Raw genomic sequence first — 19,768 nt, 5'->3', positions numbered from 1 at the left:
GTCGCTGCTTCTCACGCGTGAAGAAAAGTTAGAGCACCTCCACACCACAGGTCCTTTTGAAAATATTTTTTTTTATTTCGATAGACAACAACAATATACACGTACAATCAAAGCGCTATAAAAGCCAACATTTAAGAAAAATAACTTGTCCTTAAAAAAGATTGCATCTAAGGTAAGAGCTTTACGTTTTGTTTTTTTACTTTCTGTTTTAGAAGAGCTGTGGAGATTGAAGATTAGAAACCGACCCACGAACCAAAAAAAGCGTCACAACTCATAAAACTTGATAAAAGAAAGAAAGGAACATTGTTTAAATTAAAAACTTAAAAAACATTTTGGCTATACGACATGTAAACTGCCAGAACGATTCACAGGCAAAAAACCACAACAAACACAACAATAAGTTACATAAAATAATTCCAATAAATAAATAAATAAACATCGTGATGAAAAATATTGCAACAATCTTTGATAATAATTATAAAATATGTGCCAGGATTCAAAATTAAAACAATCTATGTTGACTTTAAGGCAGTTGTACAGCGGGATTTGGATGTAGACTATTTCACACTAGGCTTTTTTTTACTAAAGGCATTTGTGGTTCTACTTAAACAGGGAATGCTTCAGTCACACTTTAAGGATTTTTCTTCCCACCTGGACAAAAGTTGAGAAGTTTTGTCATTCACAAACAAATAGCGTAAAGCTACGGTGATGGGGCAATCACTGTCGGTGAATCCAAAAAGGCTTGGATGGGGGTGCGAAAAGAGGGAACTCTGGGAATTTAAAGACATTTCTTAGGTCTAGAAGCTATCGTCGAGCACATGTGCTGTCCTAGAAAAATACCTCATAACAGTCAAACTAACGCTTTGTATTCTTTTTTTTTCTTGATAAACTAATTTGAGAGAGAAAGTCTCAAAATAGGCCTATTCAAATATAGAGAAGCATTCAACAATCACTGATTGGCATTATGGAGAAAAAAAGATACCTCATGAAACACCACTGAAACATCAAACCAGCCCTGCCTCTCATTGGCCTAAAGTTATGGCAGCGAGCATCACCAACTCTTTTTTTTTTTCCAACATCATAGCCACTTTTTCTTGTTGTTTTTTTTTTTATTCACCACATCAAAGGCACGTGTAGAGTGTTGTCTCTCTTTTTCCTCAGCAGGCTGGGCGCACCGGCATCTGGAGCAGGATCACCTGCCTGTTCTCCGACGGGTGGCACTTGTTTATGTGCCTGGTGAGGCCCGGCGAGCTGTACAGGGTGGCGGGGCAGTATTTGCACGGGTAGATCTGGGAGGAGTGCATGAGGCGCAGGTGTCGCTCCTGGCCGGCCCTGCTGGTGAAACTCTCCCCGCACACCGGGCACAGCAGGCAGTCCACCGGGCTCAGGTTGAGGGGGCTTTGGTTTGAGGCTTCTTCTGAGCAGGAGGAGGATGAGGAGGAGGAGGAGGATGAGGAGGAGGGTGGTGGTGGTGGTGGTGGAGCAATAGAGGAGGAAAGTGGCACCGGAGCCGGCTCTGCAGCGCGCTCGCCGGTTAGAAACCCGTGCTCCTCCATCACTTTCTTTTGCAAGGCCTGGTGTCCCATGATATGCTTCCTTAGGTATGCCTGGCGCTTAAACCTCTTCCCGCAGTACTGGCAGTCATACGAGCCGTCCTCTGAGCCCGACTCGGACAGACCGGGACTCGGGGTGTCTCTGTCACTCATGTCTTTGGCTTCGTCGGCTGCTGACTTGACGCCGAGCGGTGGGATTTTGGCCGTTTCAGCTTTCGTGCCCTGCGCGGGGGGCATCGCCTGTGCGCCGGTGGTCCGGGGCTTGTGCCAGCGGCGGTGGGAGGCGAGGTTGGCGGGGCAGCTGAACATCTTGTCGCACTCGGGACACCGGTACTCGACCCTGACGATGCGGGAGCACTTGTGCTGAGCCAGGGAGAAGGGATCCGCGTACGCCTCTTTGCACAGCTGACACACAAACTCCCCCAGAGGCTGGTTCCCTCCAGAGGCAGGCGCCCTCGGCTTCCCCTCCACCGGCCCCTCTTTGATTTTGAGCCCGAGCACAGGAGAAGTCGTCATCTCGTCTTCAAAGTTCAGTTTTCTGATGGCTTTTGGTTTCTTTGTGGCGGGTTTAGATTTGCGCTCTGTGCCGTCGGCGGTTCTTTTGGTGCCGGCCCGGTTGCTCGGTGCCGGGAGGCTGCTGCTGGTGGTGCCGCGGCGGCTGCTGTTGCTGGTGCCGATTTTCAGGTCGACCGGGGCGTACAGGAGATGGTCCAAGCCGGAGAGGGAGGCGGGTGTCGGGAATGACTCGGCAGAAATAGGCGAGCCCAGATTGAAACTTCGCTCGAAATATCCCCTGTCGTGCTCCTTGCTGATGGGCCGGGTGGGGCTGTAAAGGGCTTGGCACGCCGCCTCTGGGTTGCCGAACTGTGCCGGCTTCTCCAGTCTTGGCACCGGCGCCGCAGCTGCCATGAAAAACGGGATCGCTGCGGCGCGGTCCGGACTGGAAGCCGTGCAAAACGCCGGGGAGGGGTTCGTGTGGCTCGGGTAGGCAGCTGGGGTGGGTAGCTCCTGGAGGTCATCTTCGTCCGACCGAGTCCTGTAGGAAACATGTGCAGATTTCCTGTTTCTTTTTACCAGGAATCCTTTGGGCATCTTGGCGACTGGCGGCGGAAAGGCACTTCGGGGAGGTGGGCGAATACTCGAGAATCCAGGTTTGTTCAAAATATGGCAACACCAGAGGCTTGTGGGACTTTATCTGCCCCGGTCTATTGATCCTTCTGTTGCTGAAATGTTTTCGTCTCCAAGGCATAGCTCCACTCTTTTTATGCCGGAATGATGCTATTGTTCTCGCCCCCCCTGTTGCAGCCTCCCCGACCAATCGGAGGAAACCAGGACCCCAGTGGATTTGATTGTGGGAGGGCTCAGAGTCTGGGTTTGGTGGATTTCGTTGGAGGATGTGCAGATAGCTCAGCAGATGTACTGGCGGTTTATTACATTAATGTGTGCCCCTCCCCGACAGAGGCACACGCCGGGACCCTCCTCCTTTTACGGTCTGATGGGCCCTTATACAAATGCACACGTGCCACGGCTTTGTGGCTCTCCTCTGGGGGGCCCAGAGCTGCTAAGAGGAAATGTCCGTCAATGCCACTACCATCACAGTTTAGAATTAAGACGGAGATGAGACGAGCTTGGTTAAATACAAACCAACAGCTCAGTTTGGCCCTTTCTCTGCTTTGATGTTCAAAAGAGAGAAGAAACTGTAAAGTCCTGCCATGTTGTCCAGGTTTTCTCAAAATTCCACCTGCACACGCTTCACAGCTGTTTATTCCCTCTATCCGTACTTCTTTACGCGCGACCTTTACGCGCGCTACGCAGGCCGTGCCAGCAAACTATACAGCCCGTACAGTTTTTTATAGACCTTAGTTTTATTATGTCTTAAATAAACACCATGGAGGGAGTGCTTCTTTATTTTTGGGGCACGTGTCTGTCTCGGTAGTTTAACTCGACATATACATCAGACATCTCGCTGCATACATAAGTAATAAGAAGGCCCTCTGGTCTTTGTGCACAATAGCCACGTCTGCCCGTGCTTGAATATCCCTGTCTTTTTTTTTTTTCGTTTGAAAGGCAAATTGACCTCTTAACTGTGAAACGGGACGCACGGCCAATCTGGCCCACAGCGAGACGCGTGCTGGGCGGAATCTGAGCTGCAGACAAAGAAGGCCGCAGCCGATGGAGGCTTGTGTTGCAAAAAAAAAAAGAAGCTGCACAGATATTCAAAGATAAGAACGAAGCTGCGGCTGGTTCCAATCTGGAATAGTTGTTTAGGGGATATTTTCGCGGAAATAATTGTTGAATAAAAGCAGCTCTACTTAAAACACACAAATGTGTTTCATGATTTAAGTCTACATTGTGTTGGATAAAAAAGTGAACTAAGTTCATCCTGTGTAATAGTTTCTAAAATTCTTAAAACTTTAATTTCTCTCATTCTGCAGCCTCCTCTGAACACAACAAAGAACTTTACCAGCTCCCCTACAGTTTCTGTGCATGCACTTCACATGGTGTGTGTGTGTCTCTTTTTTCCTTGTAAAAAGACCAAATGCAGGCTGCAGTGCGCCACTTGGCACAGAGTGCATTCTTCTTTCCTTTCACTCGGCAGACCGGGGAGGAATTAATCTCCATCGTCGTGCATTGTTCCCCTCATTTGCATAAAGCTGCAGTATGACCAAGTCAAATAATTACACAATCGGAGCTGAGGCGCAGGCCCGCGGCTGCTTTTCTTTACAGGCCTGTGTGCCGGACCGGTGCCTTCTCACCTGCCTCTAAACACACAGCGCTGGTTTGGCTTTGAGAGGTGTAATTGACACATTTGATAAAAAAAAGAAGTAAAAAACTGAATAAAGTTTTTAATTGTGGTTAGGAGAGTTTAACCAAATGGAAACATACTGAATGTTTTATTTAAGAATTAAATGTGGCATTTTCCACACTTCTAATCTTCTGTGTTTTTAAATATTTTCTTTCTCAGGAAAAATGTGATGAATCTTCTTTAAACCTTGTTTAACTTCAGGAGATGTTGTGTTTACCTCCATGTGTCTGTCCCTAAACTCGTTCTCTCACCCTGAGCTTCTATTAGTCGTGGTTTGTTGGGAGAGCAAGCTTTGATGGCATTTTAACGAGTTCCTCTTTGCCCCGTGATCATTGCGGCGCGGGGCGCGTGCGTGCGTGGGCTGCCGCCGTGCTGGCTGGGCCTTGGCCTGTTGAGATGCGCATGCGCGTGTTTGCTCAGCGGCGCGTGCTGCCCTGCGCGGAGCAGGGCGGCATAGGCGGCTGATTAGCATACAGCTGCAGCCTTAATGCAGAACCCCCCCCCCCCCCTAAAAAAAAAAACGTACCACATGCAGATATGGGACTTTAAATGTTGCTCTCCTTTATTCCCCTGCCGCCTGTTGTTGTCTAATCAACTGTTGTTGATTAAAGATAAAAGTCGAACATATTAGAATAGGTATTTTATAAAAAAATATTTACTGTTTTTCTGTCTTTGTCCACATTTAAAAAAGAAAAAAAACTTTACAAATCATACTCAAATAGTTTTTTAACCCCAAAGTGTTGAACCAGTGGTTTGGGTTAAAAAGACATAGCACATGTTTCACCATCAGCCTCCTGAGCCAGCTCTTACTTCACTGCACCACCTACAGGATGAAGGACCCGAAGGTGTAAACCAGTGGCCTCGGGCCTCTTTGCAGACACCACACCGCTTCCATCAAACATTAACCACATTCACTGATAGCGCTGTGGACCAGTTTGCTTTATTTTACAATGATTACATTCCCTTTATTCTCACCATACACATATAGGGTCGTGTCCCCCCCCCCCCCCCCCCCATGAATGATTGGCTCCGTGTGCTGCGCCAACCCGAGCCAATTTGAAAGTGCAATGGGACATGACTGTAATTGGTGCTCACTACACGGCCACCTCCAATGCATTGTCAATCAGTTAATGTAATTGATTAGCCGAGGTCCTATTCTGGCCAGCTGTAATCTGATAGAGGGGCTCTTTCAGCACCATGGAGAGAGCCAGCGAGGGACCCAGATTTAATCAGGACGGCCGTGGACACAGCACAGTTCCAGCTTCAGCCTTTGTCCCCCCCGAAAACTGAGAGCGGGCTGCAGCAACAAGAGAACAATGACACAGGGGAAACAAAAGTGCCAGAGTTTCATGAAGTGATTGGTTTTTAAATACAGTTCTGGACAGACTCATTTAAACTGTATCTATGGGGAAACACCTCTAAACTATGCCATCCAGGCTCAGTTCTCTTCCGTATGTAGAAGCTTTCCACTCACATATTTTGAGTTATAACACTTATATATTATACATTTGTTTATGCTGTTTTTGAAGAGAAGCTTAGTATTTGGCCCAAGAGCACATGTGTTTGTTTGCCTTTGATAGAACAAAGCCCTGTCGCTAATGTTGACCTGCGGTTTCAGGACAACGATGGTCCTTTAATTCAATTTCTCAAAAAGAAGAAAAGCTTCACTCCACTAAAACAGGGAAAACAGTAAAGCCTGTAGCACACTGGCTATGAGACCTGTTTACAAAAGTCAGTCTGAACCAATTAAGCTAAGTTACAATCTTCTGTTGAGGCTTTTTAGATCTCAATTTTCACATAAATTAATGAATTTAGTATTTTTTGACATACTTGTCACAGAAGCATTCAGTGAATCCTTATTTGAGTCTAAATCAACCGACTTTGTCCAGATGATATCTTAATACTCCATTTTCAACATTTACACTAAAGGTAACTGTGGGTCACACATACATGAGTCCTAATGGCTGATTTCTCATGAGCAATCCTGGAAAAACCACGTGTGTGTGTGTTCTCAGGGAAAGTCAACATGTGTGTCACCACGTGACAGCAGCCAAACTGCACAAGGAGAGAGCAACAATAGGAAATTGTTTTGCAGCAAGCAATTCTGGAAAAGCAGTGGGACTTATAGTACCAGCGGGATCAATGGGGACATTGCCTGTTTGGCCATGAGAGGAGCCCAGTGGTCTGTGTCTAGACTTTAAAGTGTACTTTAGAAGGATGCCCACGAGACCAGGTTACTGTAAAGTGGTGCGGCTCGGAGCTTTAGACTAATGGACCTCAGTGTTGATGGAGAACGTCCCTGATGTTATCTTTACTTTTGACAATGATGATGGTGACTGTGAGGACAAGGACAGGGCTGTTTAGGGCTTTTACGATATTATGTTAGATCTATCTATCTATCTTTCTATCGATCTATCTTTCTATCTATCTATCTATCTATCTATCTATCTATCTATCTATCTATCTATCTATCTATCTATCTATCTATCTATCTATCTATCTATCTATCTATCTATCTATCTATCTATCTAACCACATATGATTTTCTTTACTTGTATAGAGACTTGTATTTAAAAGAGGTCTTCCTGCATATCAGCCATATCAGTAGCTGGAGTCTCAGGGGCATGTTTAGCTCTAATTCACTCATCAAAAGCATCAGAGTGTCTCTCAATGATCTCTGCAGTCCGTTGGTTGTTGGGGTGGAGTCCCCCCCCCCCCTCGTCAGAAAGCATGCCCTGGAATGTTAAACACTAATCCACCTCTGAGCTGCAGAGGTGGATGAAGCGATTGTTCTATCTGGGCGCTGATTAAAACGGGCTGTGGCCTGTTTTCCCCCTGTGCGTTCACCTCTGACGCCCGTCACATTCATTTCTATATTCATGAGTGGATGAGAAGGCGCAGGCAGAGCGGCCGGCGTATTACAGATAATAAGGCCAGCAGGCACCACACTCACTGCCACAGGTTTCCCCTCCTGCCCCGGCTCATTCAATTACTTCACAAGAGTTCTCGGAGGCACAGCTGCACCATGGGGGTGAAGGGGATTATATTGAGGTACATTCATGTGGACTTGCGCGTATATGCACACACCTCGCAGATACAAAGAAGTGGCGGTCGCACACACACAGACACACACACACACGCACGCAGCGCGAGCATAGAAAGGATCTTACTGACAAGCATTTGGCTCAGTATTCAGGAAATTTCTCACACAAGTAGACAACCAAAAAGGGTCTGTCCCCTTCTCCTCATTGGCTCCCTAAAGATTGTAATGATACTGATAATGACTCCGTATAAGAAAAATGAAATCAGGGCCATTGCTCACAGACTCCATCTATGAGGTCACCATTATCTTGATGAAATTGCAGACAGCCGTTGTATCATCTATGAGCATGAGGGATGGACTCTGGCAAACCTAATGGGCCATATCCTTTATCTATTGACATATGGAGCCACACTCTGGTCATCTTTGTCACAGCCCCCAACTATTAGTGAGCTTATCTCACTTATTCATACAGAAATGCATTAAAATACATGTTAAATATATAACTGTCCTGTTTTATAATTAGGTTTCACAATGTTACATCTGAAGCGATAGATCTGTGTCCACCGAGTTCGTTCCCAGCACCCAGTCTCTACAGAGAAGACTGGTCGCTGTCCATGGTGCTGAACGTCTGCCCTCGTGTTTACAGTGGCAGCTGCTTCAGGCTCTATAAAACACACAGGGCCACTGGGAAATAAGTTAGTGCCTGCTCAGCTTTGAGCTCCTGATATAATGAGAACCTATTTAATGCCCATCCACTGTGTTTCTGTGGGTCCTATTCTCAGATGAGTGATAATATAACCCTGAACATAACACTATGTTGAATTATTTAACTATTACTTTAAAGTATTGCTAATGCCTGGTATTGTTACAGACAAATTCTTATGTCATTGTATATCAAAGCGAAATTATAAAGATATCCCTTTGTGGTTTCAAGATGTCATGAAATAAAACACTTGTTGGAATTTGAGCTTTCAAGGTGCTGATTGTGGAGCTGACTGCTCATATTCACTATTCACTAATCTGTACAAACATGTCATAGATGGGAATATGCAGCATTAGCAGATGAGGGTGTCAGGTTTGAGCAGGCTTTAGCTTCCTGCAGATAGACAAAAGAGGTGGAACACATCTGCTTTTTAATTGATCTGTATTCATATACAGATATAACTGCTGATAGAAATTAGCCAAAATCCTTTCATAACCTTAAACGGTCGTTGTTTGTTAGACCTGCGTCTGGACCAGACTGTTCCTTTTTATTTCAGACTAATTTCAGTCTGTGACTACTACTGCATATTCTATTTCATGGTACATTTCTATCATTTCAATTTTTCCATTTTTTCTCCTGCTGTTGTGTCTGTTCTCCATAGAAACTCACAAACACGTAAGACATGTATAAAGCATTGGAAGCATTTTGGGCGCAACTATGTAAGTACATCCTTAAAACATGAACATTAAAACAGGAAGTGTTTCTTGACCTTTAATTTTGGAATGTCACATTTTCCAAACAAAGAATTCCCAGAATTGGCACACTCTTCATTAGGTGGCGTGATTAGCATTCTCTTGTAATTGTGCTGCTTCCTTGATTATTAAATGATCACCCTAATTAGAGAGCATAATAGGGTTAATCAGACTCTGCTCGTCACACTTATTATTATTCCTGCAAAAAAAAAACAAGGAAAAAGATACAGTGCTTGATTAATGGTATCAGCCTTTTCATCAGCTGGGCTACCATTCCCCCCCTCTGAAATTAATATAATGTTGTAAATGGAAAGAAGGAGCTGGCTGGACATAGACAGATGAAAGATTTCACTCAAATTAATTAAGCACTAATTATACAGCGGGAGTTGGGAGCAGTTTGCATAATGAGCTCTATCAAAAGGGATCGGTCATGGAGAAGGGCTGTAGAGTTTCTATGAAGCCCTCAGATGATGCGCACACACCACTGCACGGCAGGAAGAGGGCTGTAGCAGAAGAGTGGCAAAAGGGTTACAGCACTTCGAGGCTCGAGTCGTGAGCCAAGGAGTGCTTTGCTGTCCACACGTGAACCTGCAGCTCTCTCGATCGGCATGTTTTTGTGCCACAAATGTGTATAATTCCCTTCTCACTTAAAGATAGTCCATCGGTCCTGAGGCTGTGAGTCTTTTTTTCTTTTTTTCCCCTCTAACATCAGATAATGAATTCCCTGCTCCGGCAAGAGGCAATAAGAAGAGAATGTAGCTTTAAATTTGAGCTAATCACAAACAACCTGCAGCCTCACTCCAGGGAGCTTTAAGACCCTAATCACCTCCCACTCCAATTCTTGTGGTGTTCTGTTATTGTTGATCAGGGAATATACCGTGGCTATCTATTTAGACAATGGGAAAAGGGATTAAACAGACATAAACTCTCTATGTCTTAATCGCTTGTTTAATCACAGCCAGTGTGTAGAGTATGGAGCCGAGTTACTTGAACTGATTTGCCATAGCAGCAGCAGCAATAGGCTAATCAGGGTGCACAGCCTGCCACTGCCCTTCAAGGTCTCAGAGTGGAATTACAAAGACTGTGATTAGTTAATCAAATGAAGAACCCAATGTCCTTTCTTTATTTGTGTATACACCTTATCTAAATGGAAATTGTATAGCCAGGCCACTTCCAGAAGGACACATCTACATGTGAATGATCCTCCTTGAGCCTTTGGCTTTGAATGCCCAATAAGGTCTTTCTCTACCAATCATAGCGTTATGGCATTGTGGAGACTTTTACATATCTGAATGATGTTTGTGGTCAGTGCTCATGTGAATGATGCAATCACTCGAGTTCGTTGTGAAGTAAATCAGGAAGCACTAGACAGCAACTCTTGAAATACGCTGATGATGTGTGGCAGAATGTCAACACTGTATTATTTGGAGTTGAGGAGAAGGGACAGCAGTCAGACTTTGTGGCAGATTAATGATAAAGCATTCATTTTAGGTTTTATATCTTCGGATACAACGATCTATCAAACCTTGTTTGTATGGCATCTTTCATGCAGGTTAGTGCAGCTCAAAATGCTTCACAATTGACTGATCAGCCTGTTTCCTAAATCTGCCTGAATTTTCTCATCAAGATCCCTGATTTATTCTTGGGGAGAACAGGGAAATTATCACACAATGTTGGAGAAAGTGAGAAGAGAGAATCTGGATGCACTCTTTTAATGGGAAAATTTTATTTGTGTTTGTGTGATCTTGCTGCAGACGAGACAATCCTGACAGAGTGACATTAAATAGATTAAAAAAGTTATATAGCAGTTAAAAAGGGTCATAAGGGTTAATTCATTTATATTTCTTCTTCTGGTTTATAATTTCATTTCGAGTTAATTTGTAAGTTGTGTTATGGCTATACGCCTTTAACAACCTTGAGTAGGACAATATATATAACATCAGTGAAAATGAGGCATGCATGAACATCCAGCTTCACACGTATGGTAAGGGTTAGTAAGCAGCTACGTTTTAGTTTCAATTAAAACACAATTTTTAAATATTTAAAGAAATAAAACTTGTCAGACTATTTCTACAAGACTTTGAATGCTAATCCTCTTGAAACTCACCTAGTTTATTTAATTTAACATTAAAAGGAGCAGTTCTGTTGACCATCAATGTTAAGGCTAACTCGCTAGCTTGATAATTGTTGGCGTGTGGGACAGAATTAAGTTAAATGAATCGAGCTGAAACATTTGAGTGTGATTTTATTCATGCCTGTATCTTACCCTGAAATACTCACGTTTACACAGACTGTATCAGTGAAGGAGATGCACATATGCTTGATAGCATATGTGCAGCTACAAGAGTTATCTGAAATGTGATAATTGCCCACGGCTTACGGTCATAGCTCTGCATCTCCTCTTCAGTAGCCAATAAACATTAAACAATTCTGTTTTCTGTACAAATCCTATATTGACCTTATTGTAGTATTGGGGATAAGACCCATATATTTTTAGATGAGTAGCATCACCAGTTCAGCCCAGTTCAGCCTGATTCAGTACACTAACGTGCACTGAATCAAACCTAGATACATTTAGATTTTATTATAAGGTCATTTTTAGCATCAAAGCAAAAACTTTTTTTCCTACCATACTTCCTTCTTTTAGACATGCTGTTAGACATTGTGACTGTTGTTCCTAAAGAGAAAAGAATTCCCCTCCATTGCTTTGTGATAACTTCCTTCCAGGGGCGGCAGACTTGACCTGCTCACTCCCCCAAGAATCGCTGCCATTATTCGCCAGTGACAGCAGCTCTTTGGAGGGCAGGCGCCCCCCTGAAAGGTACAGGGTCGTGAATGTCCCAATCCATCTCTGTCTGCCAAGCGATTGATTGTGATTTAGTGCGTGGGGCAGGAGATGGTGGGGTTCCATTTTGATGAGCGATAGGTGGGAACCCTTTGACTCCCAGCACATGGCAAGCAGAGGCAGGGCTATGATGAGGGGTCAGAAGCAGCTGGTGGGGGTAACAGGGGTGGGTCTGGGGGATGGATGGAGGCGATAGGGGGGGCTGTGTGGATCACAAGATAGAAGGTGTCACAGATCCAGGACAAAGCCTCCCCAACCAACTGCCTGAGTCTATCACTCAGCCCATCCATCACCCGTCAAGCTTGTTTGGTTTGTGCAAAGGTTGCTAGCTAATTGTTTCATCATCAGGGGCATATTGGAGATGACGGGGAATAGAGCGCAGCAGTCAGGCCTCACTAGGAGAAGCCCGGTGAGTGGACTTTATTACAGCAGAATTAAAGAAGTGTGTATTTCCCTCCCTGGACCTCTAAGCTGACGGTAAAGTAAATGTTTCCACATGATGTACCAGCTGAAGGCTTAGGAATGATCGGCCTCCTCAATATTTAATTCTGAATGAAGCATCCGTGAATCCAAAGGGAGTTATTAGCCTAATCAGTAAGAGTAAGAATGGATATGCTTGAAGTCCTAGCAGCAGTTCTCTTCAAAATAACAGTCCCAGACCCCACAGATACACATGCTTCACAATATCCACATGGAAATCAGAGGGAAATACTTAAAAATACTATCATCTTTAACTCTCAATGGAAATGATTGTTCCCACTCTTCACTGAGCTTTGTCTCCCAGTTCGGGGCTGAATTTCGATAGAAGATGTCCATGGCCGGATGTTAAGTTTCGCCCTAGTCTCGCTTCACTGGGCCATGCTGGCAGCTTAACTCATCAGGCAGATTTTGTGGAAACATGACCTGTTATGAATAATTACAGCTCTGTTTTTTATTGCATATCATATTGATCTTAAAGTTCCTTCACACATAATTTATATATAGATATGCTCCATATTTTACAAACACGTGTCTGTTTTTGCCTTGTTATAAAAGTAGGAGTTTTCAGGTAAATTCAGCCTTAATATTTCGAGGTCATCAGGGAAGAAGAGCTGATGGATTGTCAGTCACAGGACGCCAGGTGGGTGTGCAGCCTGTAACCCGATCTGCTGTTGACAGAGCAGAGACAGGTGCTCTGGCCAAACTAATCCATACATGCACACTAGACACAGGTCATCCAGCGAGGCCGATTGATTCAGAGCTTTAAAAGACAACTCATCAACAATCCCAGACCCGGCCGTACCTTTTTTCTGTTGCCATGATACCAAATTGCAGTAATTCAAGATGGCCCGCATTGGAAATGGAAAGGAATGTTCTCTGTTTGCCCGGCTTATGCTGGAAGCATTTTGTCACAGAGGGGGGGAGACATTTAATATAGATACACAAAACACTACTTCAGCTATATTTAAAAAATATATTCAGTATATATCAATATGGCTGCATTTCAAGACCCTCTCACATATTAATCCCATGTATAAAAAAAACATATAAACCAGAATTCACTTTGATTCTTATTATCAAACCCTCGTCCATCCGACGCCAAATGCCACGTAAAGGTTTACAGGCAGAGGCCAGCCATCTGCTGCTCTCTGATTGGCTGACAAGCCAGCAGCAGTCTCACCTGTTATCCACATCCCAGTGCATGGTAAACACCCTCAGTCAGACTTGCGTGGAGATGGAGCCCATCTGGTCAGCAGCATTAACAGCCAGGTCTTTAACAATGGCTTCCAGGAGAAGGAGAAGGGCACAACAGGCCAAAGCAGCCAATAAAAACAGGCTATGCATGACATTTAGCTCCTGACGAGAGGCTTAGTGGTATACAGGTTGCCTACTGTCCTCTCCAGCCCTTGGCAATAAAACAAAAGGCAATCTGAAAGAGCTGTGGGGGGGGGGGGGGGGGGGGGGGGATGCTGTGTATGAAACCTGCCTCTCAGTTGTGTGTTGGGAAGAAGACGGAGTGCAAAGTTAAAAGGCATGAAGGGAATAATTTTCACATAAACGTCAAGCAGTTGGACAGGCAGCACCTTTGGATATGCAGACGCTCTTAATCTCCATCTTTCATAGTGCGGAAGGTGTGACTGGGAAATAAGAGCTTCATTCCCTTCGGGGAGAACGGCTTGTTTTTAAAAGGGATCTAAAAGGGAAAAAATCAACAGATGAGAGCAGACAGTGATGTTAGGGGATCATCAAACTGTAAAAGCACAGTCAGTGAAGTGGACAACGAGGTTGTAATTTGACTAAACAGTGCCATCTTGTGTTCAAATCTGAGAACCGAGAATCTGCAAATGACAGATGGGGTGATGACAAGTATCTTGCAATTTACAGAAAAATGAAAAGTTTGTGTTATTCTCTTATATAAGAAGAGCTGGCAGAAATGTACAATTTATTATTCTAAGTATTGATATATTCCTGTTTCCTTATTTTGCACACTGGCCAGTCCTCAACACATCTTGAAAAGGCTTCAACAGGTCAGAAAAAAGGGGTTAGTCTGACTTATTAGATATTTGATGGCCTCTATTTTTTTTAATTTTTATAATTGCCTTCCCCTAACATGCAAAGGATGGAGCCGAGGTCTAAATGAGTTGTAGAGGAAACAAAAGGGATGTGAAGACTGAAGGGTTTGGGGTGGAGTTAGAACAGAGAGCAATGGGCTTTCTACAGCTGCTGGCTCTAATGAGGATAATTATCCCAGTAATAACATTAGCCTATCTGAGGGAATGGAGAGGAAGGACAAGTGGTTGTGTTTGTGTGTGTGTGTGGGTGGTTATGAGAGAGTGCATGGCTGCTGCATGTGTGTGTGCGTGCACTGCAGTGCGCGTGCCCTCCCCTTCTATCTCACTTGCAGCCTCTCCCTCATTCCCCGAATCTCAATATCTCTTTGTTAGCCCACAATAATTGTATTTGGGCCTCATATCCGCCATATCAGATTCAAGTTTGTACAAGGTAATTAGCAGAGGAAGGGAAGCCTCCACACCAGGAGGACAAATGCCCCCATGACATCATTCTGGCTCCACTCAGGAGGAAGCCCTCCCCTCCTTTTTCATACTCCTATTCATCTCTCTTGTCATTAGGCGGTCCAAAAAAAAAAAAAGAGCACTGAAAAGGGCCAGCGGTGTCGTGGCAAGTGAAAGTTGATGACATTGACAAGGAGGACAGTTGGGATTAGGTAGATAAAGAACTAGACGAGAAAGAGCAGAGAGAAAAAGGTGGAAATTGATTTGATGATGGGATGGAGGGGTCTGTGTTTTCACCACAGGCCTGTAATCTCCAATCAGCTTTGACTAACAGACAGCGGGGGGAAGTTCCTCGGCCCTAATGCAGCTCGCCATTCAGAAGGAGCAGCCAGCTGGGAGTCGGGGGGATGAGGGGAGGATTAACCGGCACTCAGGTGGAGAGAGATGAAGAGACCCTGCGGATGGTCACACCTTCTCTCTCACTCTCTCTCTCCTTCCATCACTCTCTTTTCCCCTCAGTGAATGAATATAATGTACCTGTGTTTGCTGGGTGGATAGGACTGTAGGGGGGGGCCTCGTGTTCACCTTAGCGACAGTTTCTCATCATCAAATTGAATGTGATGAAGACGAGTCAGCTGTTTGTATCGTGGTTGAACTTATGGCACCCACTGGTTTTGAAATTTGAAACAACCTTCATATCTTTTTTACACTTTTTTGACAGATTTAAATGGGCAGATAAACATTTCAATACTAACTCTTTCATTTGATTATGATCATGAAAAATGCCACACAGCAAATAACAGGAGCCATTTATTTGTGTTAAAGGATGTTTATAAGCAGACATGAGGCTTATAAGGTGAAGAGACTGTCAAACATCACACTGGAATATTATATCTGCTGGTCTGTGGTCTTTGTCCAGAGACCTTTCCCCCAGAGGACGACTTGTACTCTGCTTTTATAAACCGACTTAATTTAACAACAGCTAATCTCCAGACATCAACTGTCCATCACCACTGCCTCCATCCAGATAGTCCACGTATCCATCCTCTGCCTCCACATGGCCCTGCGTCACCTTCGCCCCTGCAGAGTAGATTAAAAACAAATCAACTAAGCGAAAACAGTCCAAATAATGAGATGGTGCCGTTTCCGTTGAATAAAGAGCAAAGTTAAAGATGGTCTTTCTTATATTTAATTCAGCATCTCCAGGTGGACTCACAACGATTTACAAGATGGGAAAATCAGCAAAAGAAAGAAGGAGCATCAGTGATTTAAACCCTCTAGGTGAGTCGATCATTATCTAACACTGAATCGTGCATTGGTTGCAAAAACTTTATGTACAAACAATATTTTGGTGCTGGAGAGCAGGTCAGGTCATCTCATCTTGTTGTGTGAAGGGCTGGTCGCTTACATGAGTGACCATTTACCTTTTAAGATAAGGAATTAGAAAGAAACAATGAAGCTCAGACAAGTTAAGAGTAAAGACACTTTGTGACTCACCCCGTCTCATCACGGAGAGCTGTGCAGAGGCAGACTTTTCTCCCAAGGCATTGTGGGAGACGCATGAATAGACCCCTGCATCAGAGAGGTGGAGGCCCTGTATCTGCAGCCAGGTGGAGACGGCGTAGCGCTGGGGGCCTCCTCGTGCCTGGAACAGGACAGGGGTTACATCTGACATAAGCCTTTACACATGAGAGAAATGTATTAGACTTCTGTCAGCAGCATGGGTGGACCGACAGAGCAATACACTGATACAAATCATGGCTCTATGACAGGCATCAGTAATATTATCAATATACAAAACCTTTAAGCCTTGTGTTTAACAGTGAAGGAGGACACACAAACACATTTGTTATGTGTGGTTAACAAAATGTTACCACTGTTTCACCTCAGTTCTTCTCCTCTCACTTGTTTCAATAAATGATTGGTCTTCTGAGTGTGTTTTTTTCCAGGGAGTCGCTCAAGAAAGACCAAAAAACAGCATAGTCAAGATTAAAAGGTCAGAAAGCAGCATGATCTAACTTTAAGTTTTTGAGACCAGTGCTAAAAACCCTGGATCCTGTGCAGTGATTTAAATGACATGAAAGCATTAAAGAACATGAGACAACTGTTTTTACTGAGTAGCTCCTTGTGACAAAAATACTTTATGCGCCAAAGACTTTGAACAAACTCTTAATTTCAACCATGTCCTAACTCTCCAACCCCTTTTTCACTTCCAGCAAGGAGATTATGTTTTCCTCCTGTCTGTCTGTGAGTCTGTTTGTTTGTTAGTTAGCACGATTATGGAAAAACGACTGAGCAGATTATCACAAAACATGGTGGAACAGGTCAGGGAACAGCCCTTTAAATTTCTGTGTGGATCCAGGATTTTAATTATCACTTTCTTTAACATTGTTAGGTTGGGATTTTTTAACTTACCATATCTGTTCTAAATTATTACTGTTGTAACATTCTTTATAGTTTTTTGTTTGAGGCTGTGTTCGGTTTAATCTAATTTTTCATGTAAAGCACCTTGAGCTGCATTGTATGCTATGAAACATGCAATAAAAAAGTTTATTATCATTAGTGGTCATATAAATTAGTTTAATGGCATCTTCATCCATTGAACAAGTTACTAAACACTCAAGAGCAAACAGGACACATTTCAATCAAAGCACATGTGCTAAATGAACAGCTCAGTGACGATCAACAACCCAAGTTATTTTCTAACCTGGACAGAGATGTGAGGATCATCTCCTGGCAGGAAGTTGTCGCTCCCCTTCTTCTTCCAGCTCAGGTTTGGAAGAGGGAAGGCTGAGACCTCACAGCCCAAAATAACGTCCCTCCCCGTGTAGGCAGACATGTTTCTGGGGCCTTGAAGGATACGAGGAGCTGCAGCAAAAGGATGGACTTACACCAAAGAAGCAGAGAAGAAGACTATACACATGCTTTGAACATTTAAAAAATATACTACGTTTCCTGGACAAACAACATATGTAAGAAGAGATTGTGGTAACCAGAGAAGCAGGGTCCTCTCCCAGTGAGCTTCAGATTTGAGCTTTGGCGACTGGCAGCTTCTCTCATCTGGCAAATATTTGGATAGGTCCACCCATCTGAGCCACACACAGATCCCTTATCCCGGCACACACATGTCGGCTCTGGCTCAGCCCTGTGTTCTCTTTCTGGTGTTTTCCTCTGGCAGACGAGGCCCTCTCCACAGCGGCCATAGAACTTCTGAGCCTCGTCCGGGTCACACTGCTGCCCCTCTGCGTTGGCACACTGCTCACAGCACCCACAGTCGTCCTGCACCCTGCCTGCGGGGCAGCCTGCAGGCACTGGGGGGCAGAGGTGCCGGTCGCACTCCCTGCAGCCCTCACCCTCCTCCCACAGCCGCTGCCACCCTAGGTGCTGGGGTGGCAGTCCGAGGGAAGTGCCAAATAGGGCACATATACACACACACAGGCAAAGCAGTGCCATGCTGCTGACGTGCATCAGAAGTCCGAGGCAGTGAAGTAACAACCTGATGGGACACGGCTGACTCACAATGAACCATAAAATGGTTTCAGATTCATAACTAGAGATGGCCGCCCTGGTGTCCTGCTGTTCTCTCTCAAACAGTACATGATTTGCCTCCTCTGAGTTTTAAATGTTTCCTTCTCCCCCCCCCCCCCCCCCCCCCTTCTCCTCTCTCCTCTCCTGAATGCTTGGATTGTTTTTCCTTATTATGACCGAGCACCCCTCGGCGGATTATTTTGCCATGTTTTCTTCCTCCTTGAGATTTCTTCATCAGCTCCAAGTCCTTTCTAACAAAGAGGCAGCATTAGCAGTGAATGGAGCGAGCACATTTCCTCTCTCAGGTATCTGAGTCTGTCTCATCTTTCTTTCCTCCCAATTCTGCCTCTGTTCCTGTGCCAGTGTCTGTGGGGGAGGGCAGGACTGGCACTAGGACCCTAGAAATGGCACAGGATATAAAAGAATCCTGCTCAGTCTGCATCTTCATACAAATGGAACACTTAACTAAATGTGAACACAGTGATTGTGGTAGTGTGTGTGTGTGTCTGTGTGTGTGTGTGTGTGTGTGTGTGTGTGTATGTGTGTGTGTGTGTTTCCATCACACAATGTAAGCATTCTCTAAGTCATCATACACCAGTCATCACATGGATACTTTTTTTACTGTTATAATTCTAATAGATTTACATATTAGAGCCTTCCTCATAGTAGGTTTAGTTTAAGGTTTAGGATAATGTTAGGTAAGGGTTAGGCTCATATTAACTTAAGTTAAGGTTAGAGTTAATCACTAGGTCAATGTAATGTTCTTTGAAGTCATGGAGCCAAGGCTGTGTGTGTTTGTGGGTTTGGTCCATATTTACAGTCACACTGTGGAGGCTTGTCTTTCTTATTGGAACAAAACACATAAGTTTAGGTTAAGTTTAGGTTTAGGTTGAGTTTAAAGTTAGGTATAGGTAAAGGTTAGGTTTAGGTCTAAGTTAAGGCTAGGTTAACTTTCAGGTTTAGGTTTAGGTTCAGGTTAGATTACTGTATTATTGTAACTATCAATTACATGTTGATTTTGTAAGTATAGGAAGGATAAGGGAACGAAAAAAATCATAATGGTAACACACACACATACACACACACACACACACACACACACAGACAAACACAGGGGGATTTCTCGTCCATGTCTTTTACAGCAACGTGGCACTTTTCCCTAGCAGCCTGTGTGTCTCAGATGAAACACGCACGCACGCACGCACCCACGCACCCAAACACCCAAACAGACACACACACACACACACACACACACACACGCACACACACACAGAGGAGGACTTTGTACAATCCTCTCTCTGTGTGAGGGGCGTGGCTTCACAACAGCGTCGCCTGACGTCGTGGCTCGTGAAGCAATCATGTAGCACGTCACAGACTTTACAAAGCCATGAAACTAGGGCTTATTGTGAATCCGTTTCAAACATCAAAATAAAACCTAAGAATTTAACCATACCAACATCAACACAAGATTTCTGACTTTTTGGATACCTGGCATTGTGTCTTATATCTAACTGATTTTGCTATCTCATGATCATTACCAATTTG

The 19,768-nt window shown here is 44.2% G+C and overlaps 2 protein-coding genes across 2 annotated transcripts; both read right to left on the bottom strand.

Annotated features, from left to right (window-relative positions):
• Nucleotides 1-62: 62 nt before the first annotated feature.
• On the bottom strand, nt 63-2,761 carry insm1b (insulinoma-associated 1b). Its single transcript, XM_062397983.1, has one exon. It carries the CDS (start codon nt 2,643-2,645, stop codon nt 1,158-1,160), a length of 1,488 nt encoding a protein of 495 aa, XP_062253967.1. The 5' UTR covers nt 2,646-2,761; the 3' UTR covers nt 63-1,157.
• A 12,745-nt stretch (nt 2,762-15,506) lies between these two features.
• LOC133962052 (kazal-type serine protease inhibitor domain-containing protein 1-like) lies at nt 15,507-18,148 on the bottom strand. The gene is made up of 4 exons (XM_062397487.1): nt 17,689-18,148; nt 17,403-17,563; nt 16,193-16,340; nt 15,507-15,775 (listed from the first exon to the last, which is right to left on the bottom strand). Exons 1-4 carry the CDS (start codon nt 18,146-18,148, stop codon nt 15,678-15,680), a joined length of 867 nt encoding a protein of 288 aa, XP_062253471.1. The 3' UTR covers nt 15,507-15,677.
• Nucleotides 18,149-19,768: the final 1,620 nt, after the last annotated feature.

The sequence above is a fragment of the Platichthys flesus genome, chromosome 10, assembly GCF_949316205.1.
Source record: "Platichthys flesus chromosome 10, fPlaFle2.1, whole genome shotgun sequence".
NCBI classification, from domain to species: domain Eukaryota; kingdom Metazoa; phylum Chordata; class Actinopteri; order Pleuronectiformes; family Pleuronectidae; genus Platichthys; species Platichthys flesus.
This window is presented reverse-complemented; position numbering and strand designations above follow the sequence as displayed.

Bases quoted from the DNA above. Each gene is read 5' to 3' on its own strand.
- LOC133962052 (XM_062397487.1), bottom strand. From the start codon at position 18,148: ATGGCACTGCTTTGCCTGTGTGTGTGTATATGTGCCCTATTTGGCACT. The intron at 17,564-17,688 runs GTTACCACAATC...CTTTTGCTGCAG, and splicing joins GAGAGGACCCTGCTTCTCTG to CTCCTCGTATCCTTCAAGGC. The intron at 15,776-16,192 runs GTGAGTCACAAA...TCTACTCTGCAG, and splicing joins GCTCTCCGTGATGAGACGGG to GGGCGAAGGTGACGCAGGGC.
- insm1b (XM_062397983.1), bottom strand. From the start codon at position 2,645: ATGCCCAAAGGATTCCTGGTAAAAAGAAACAGGAAATCTGCACATGTT.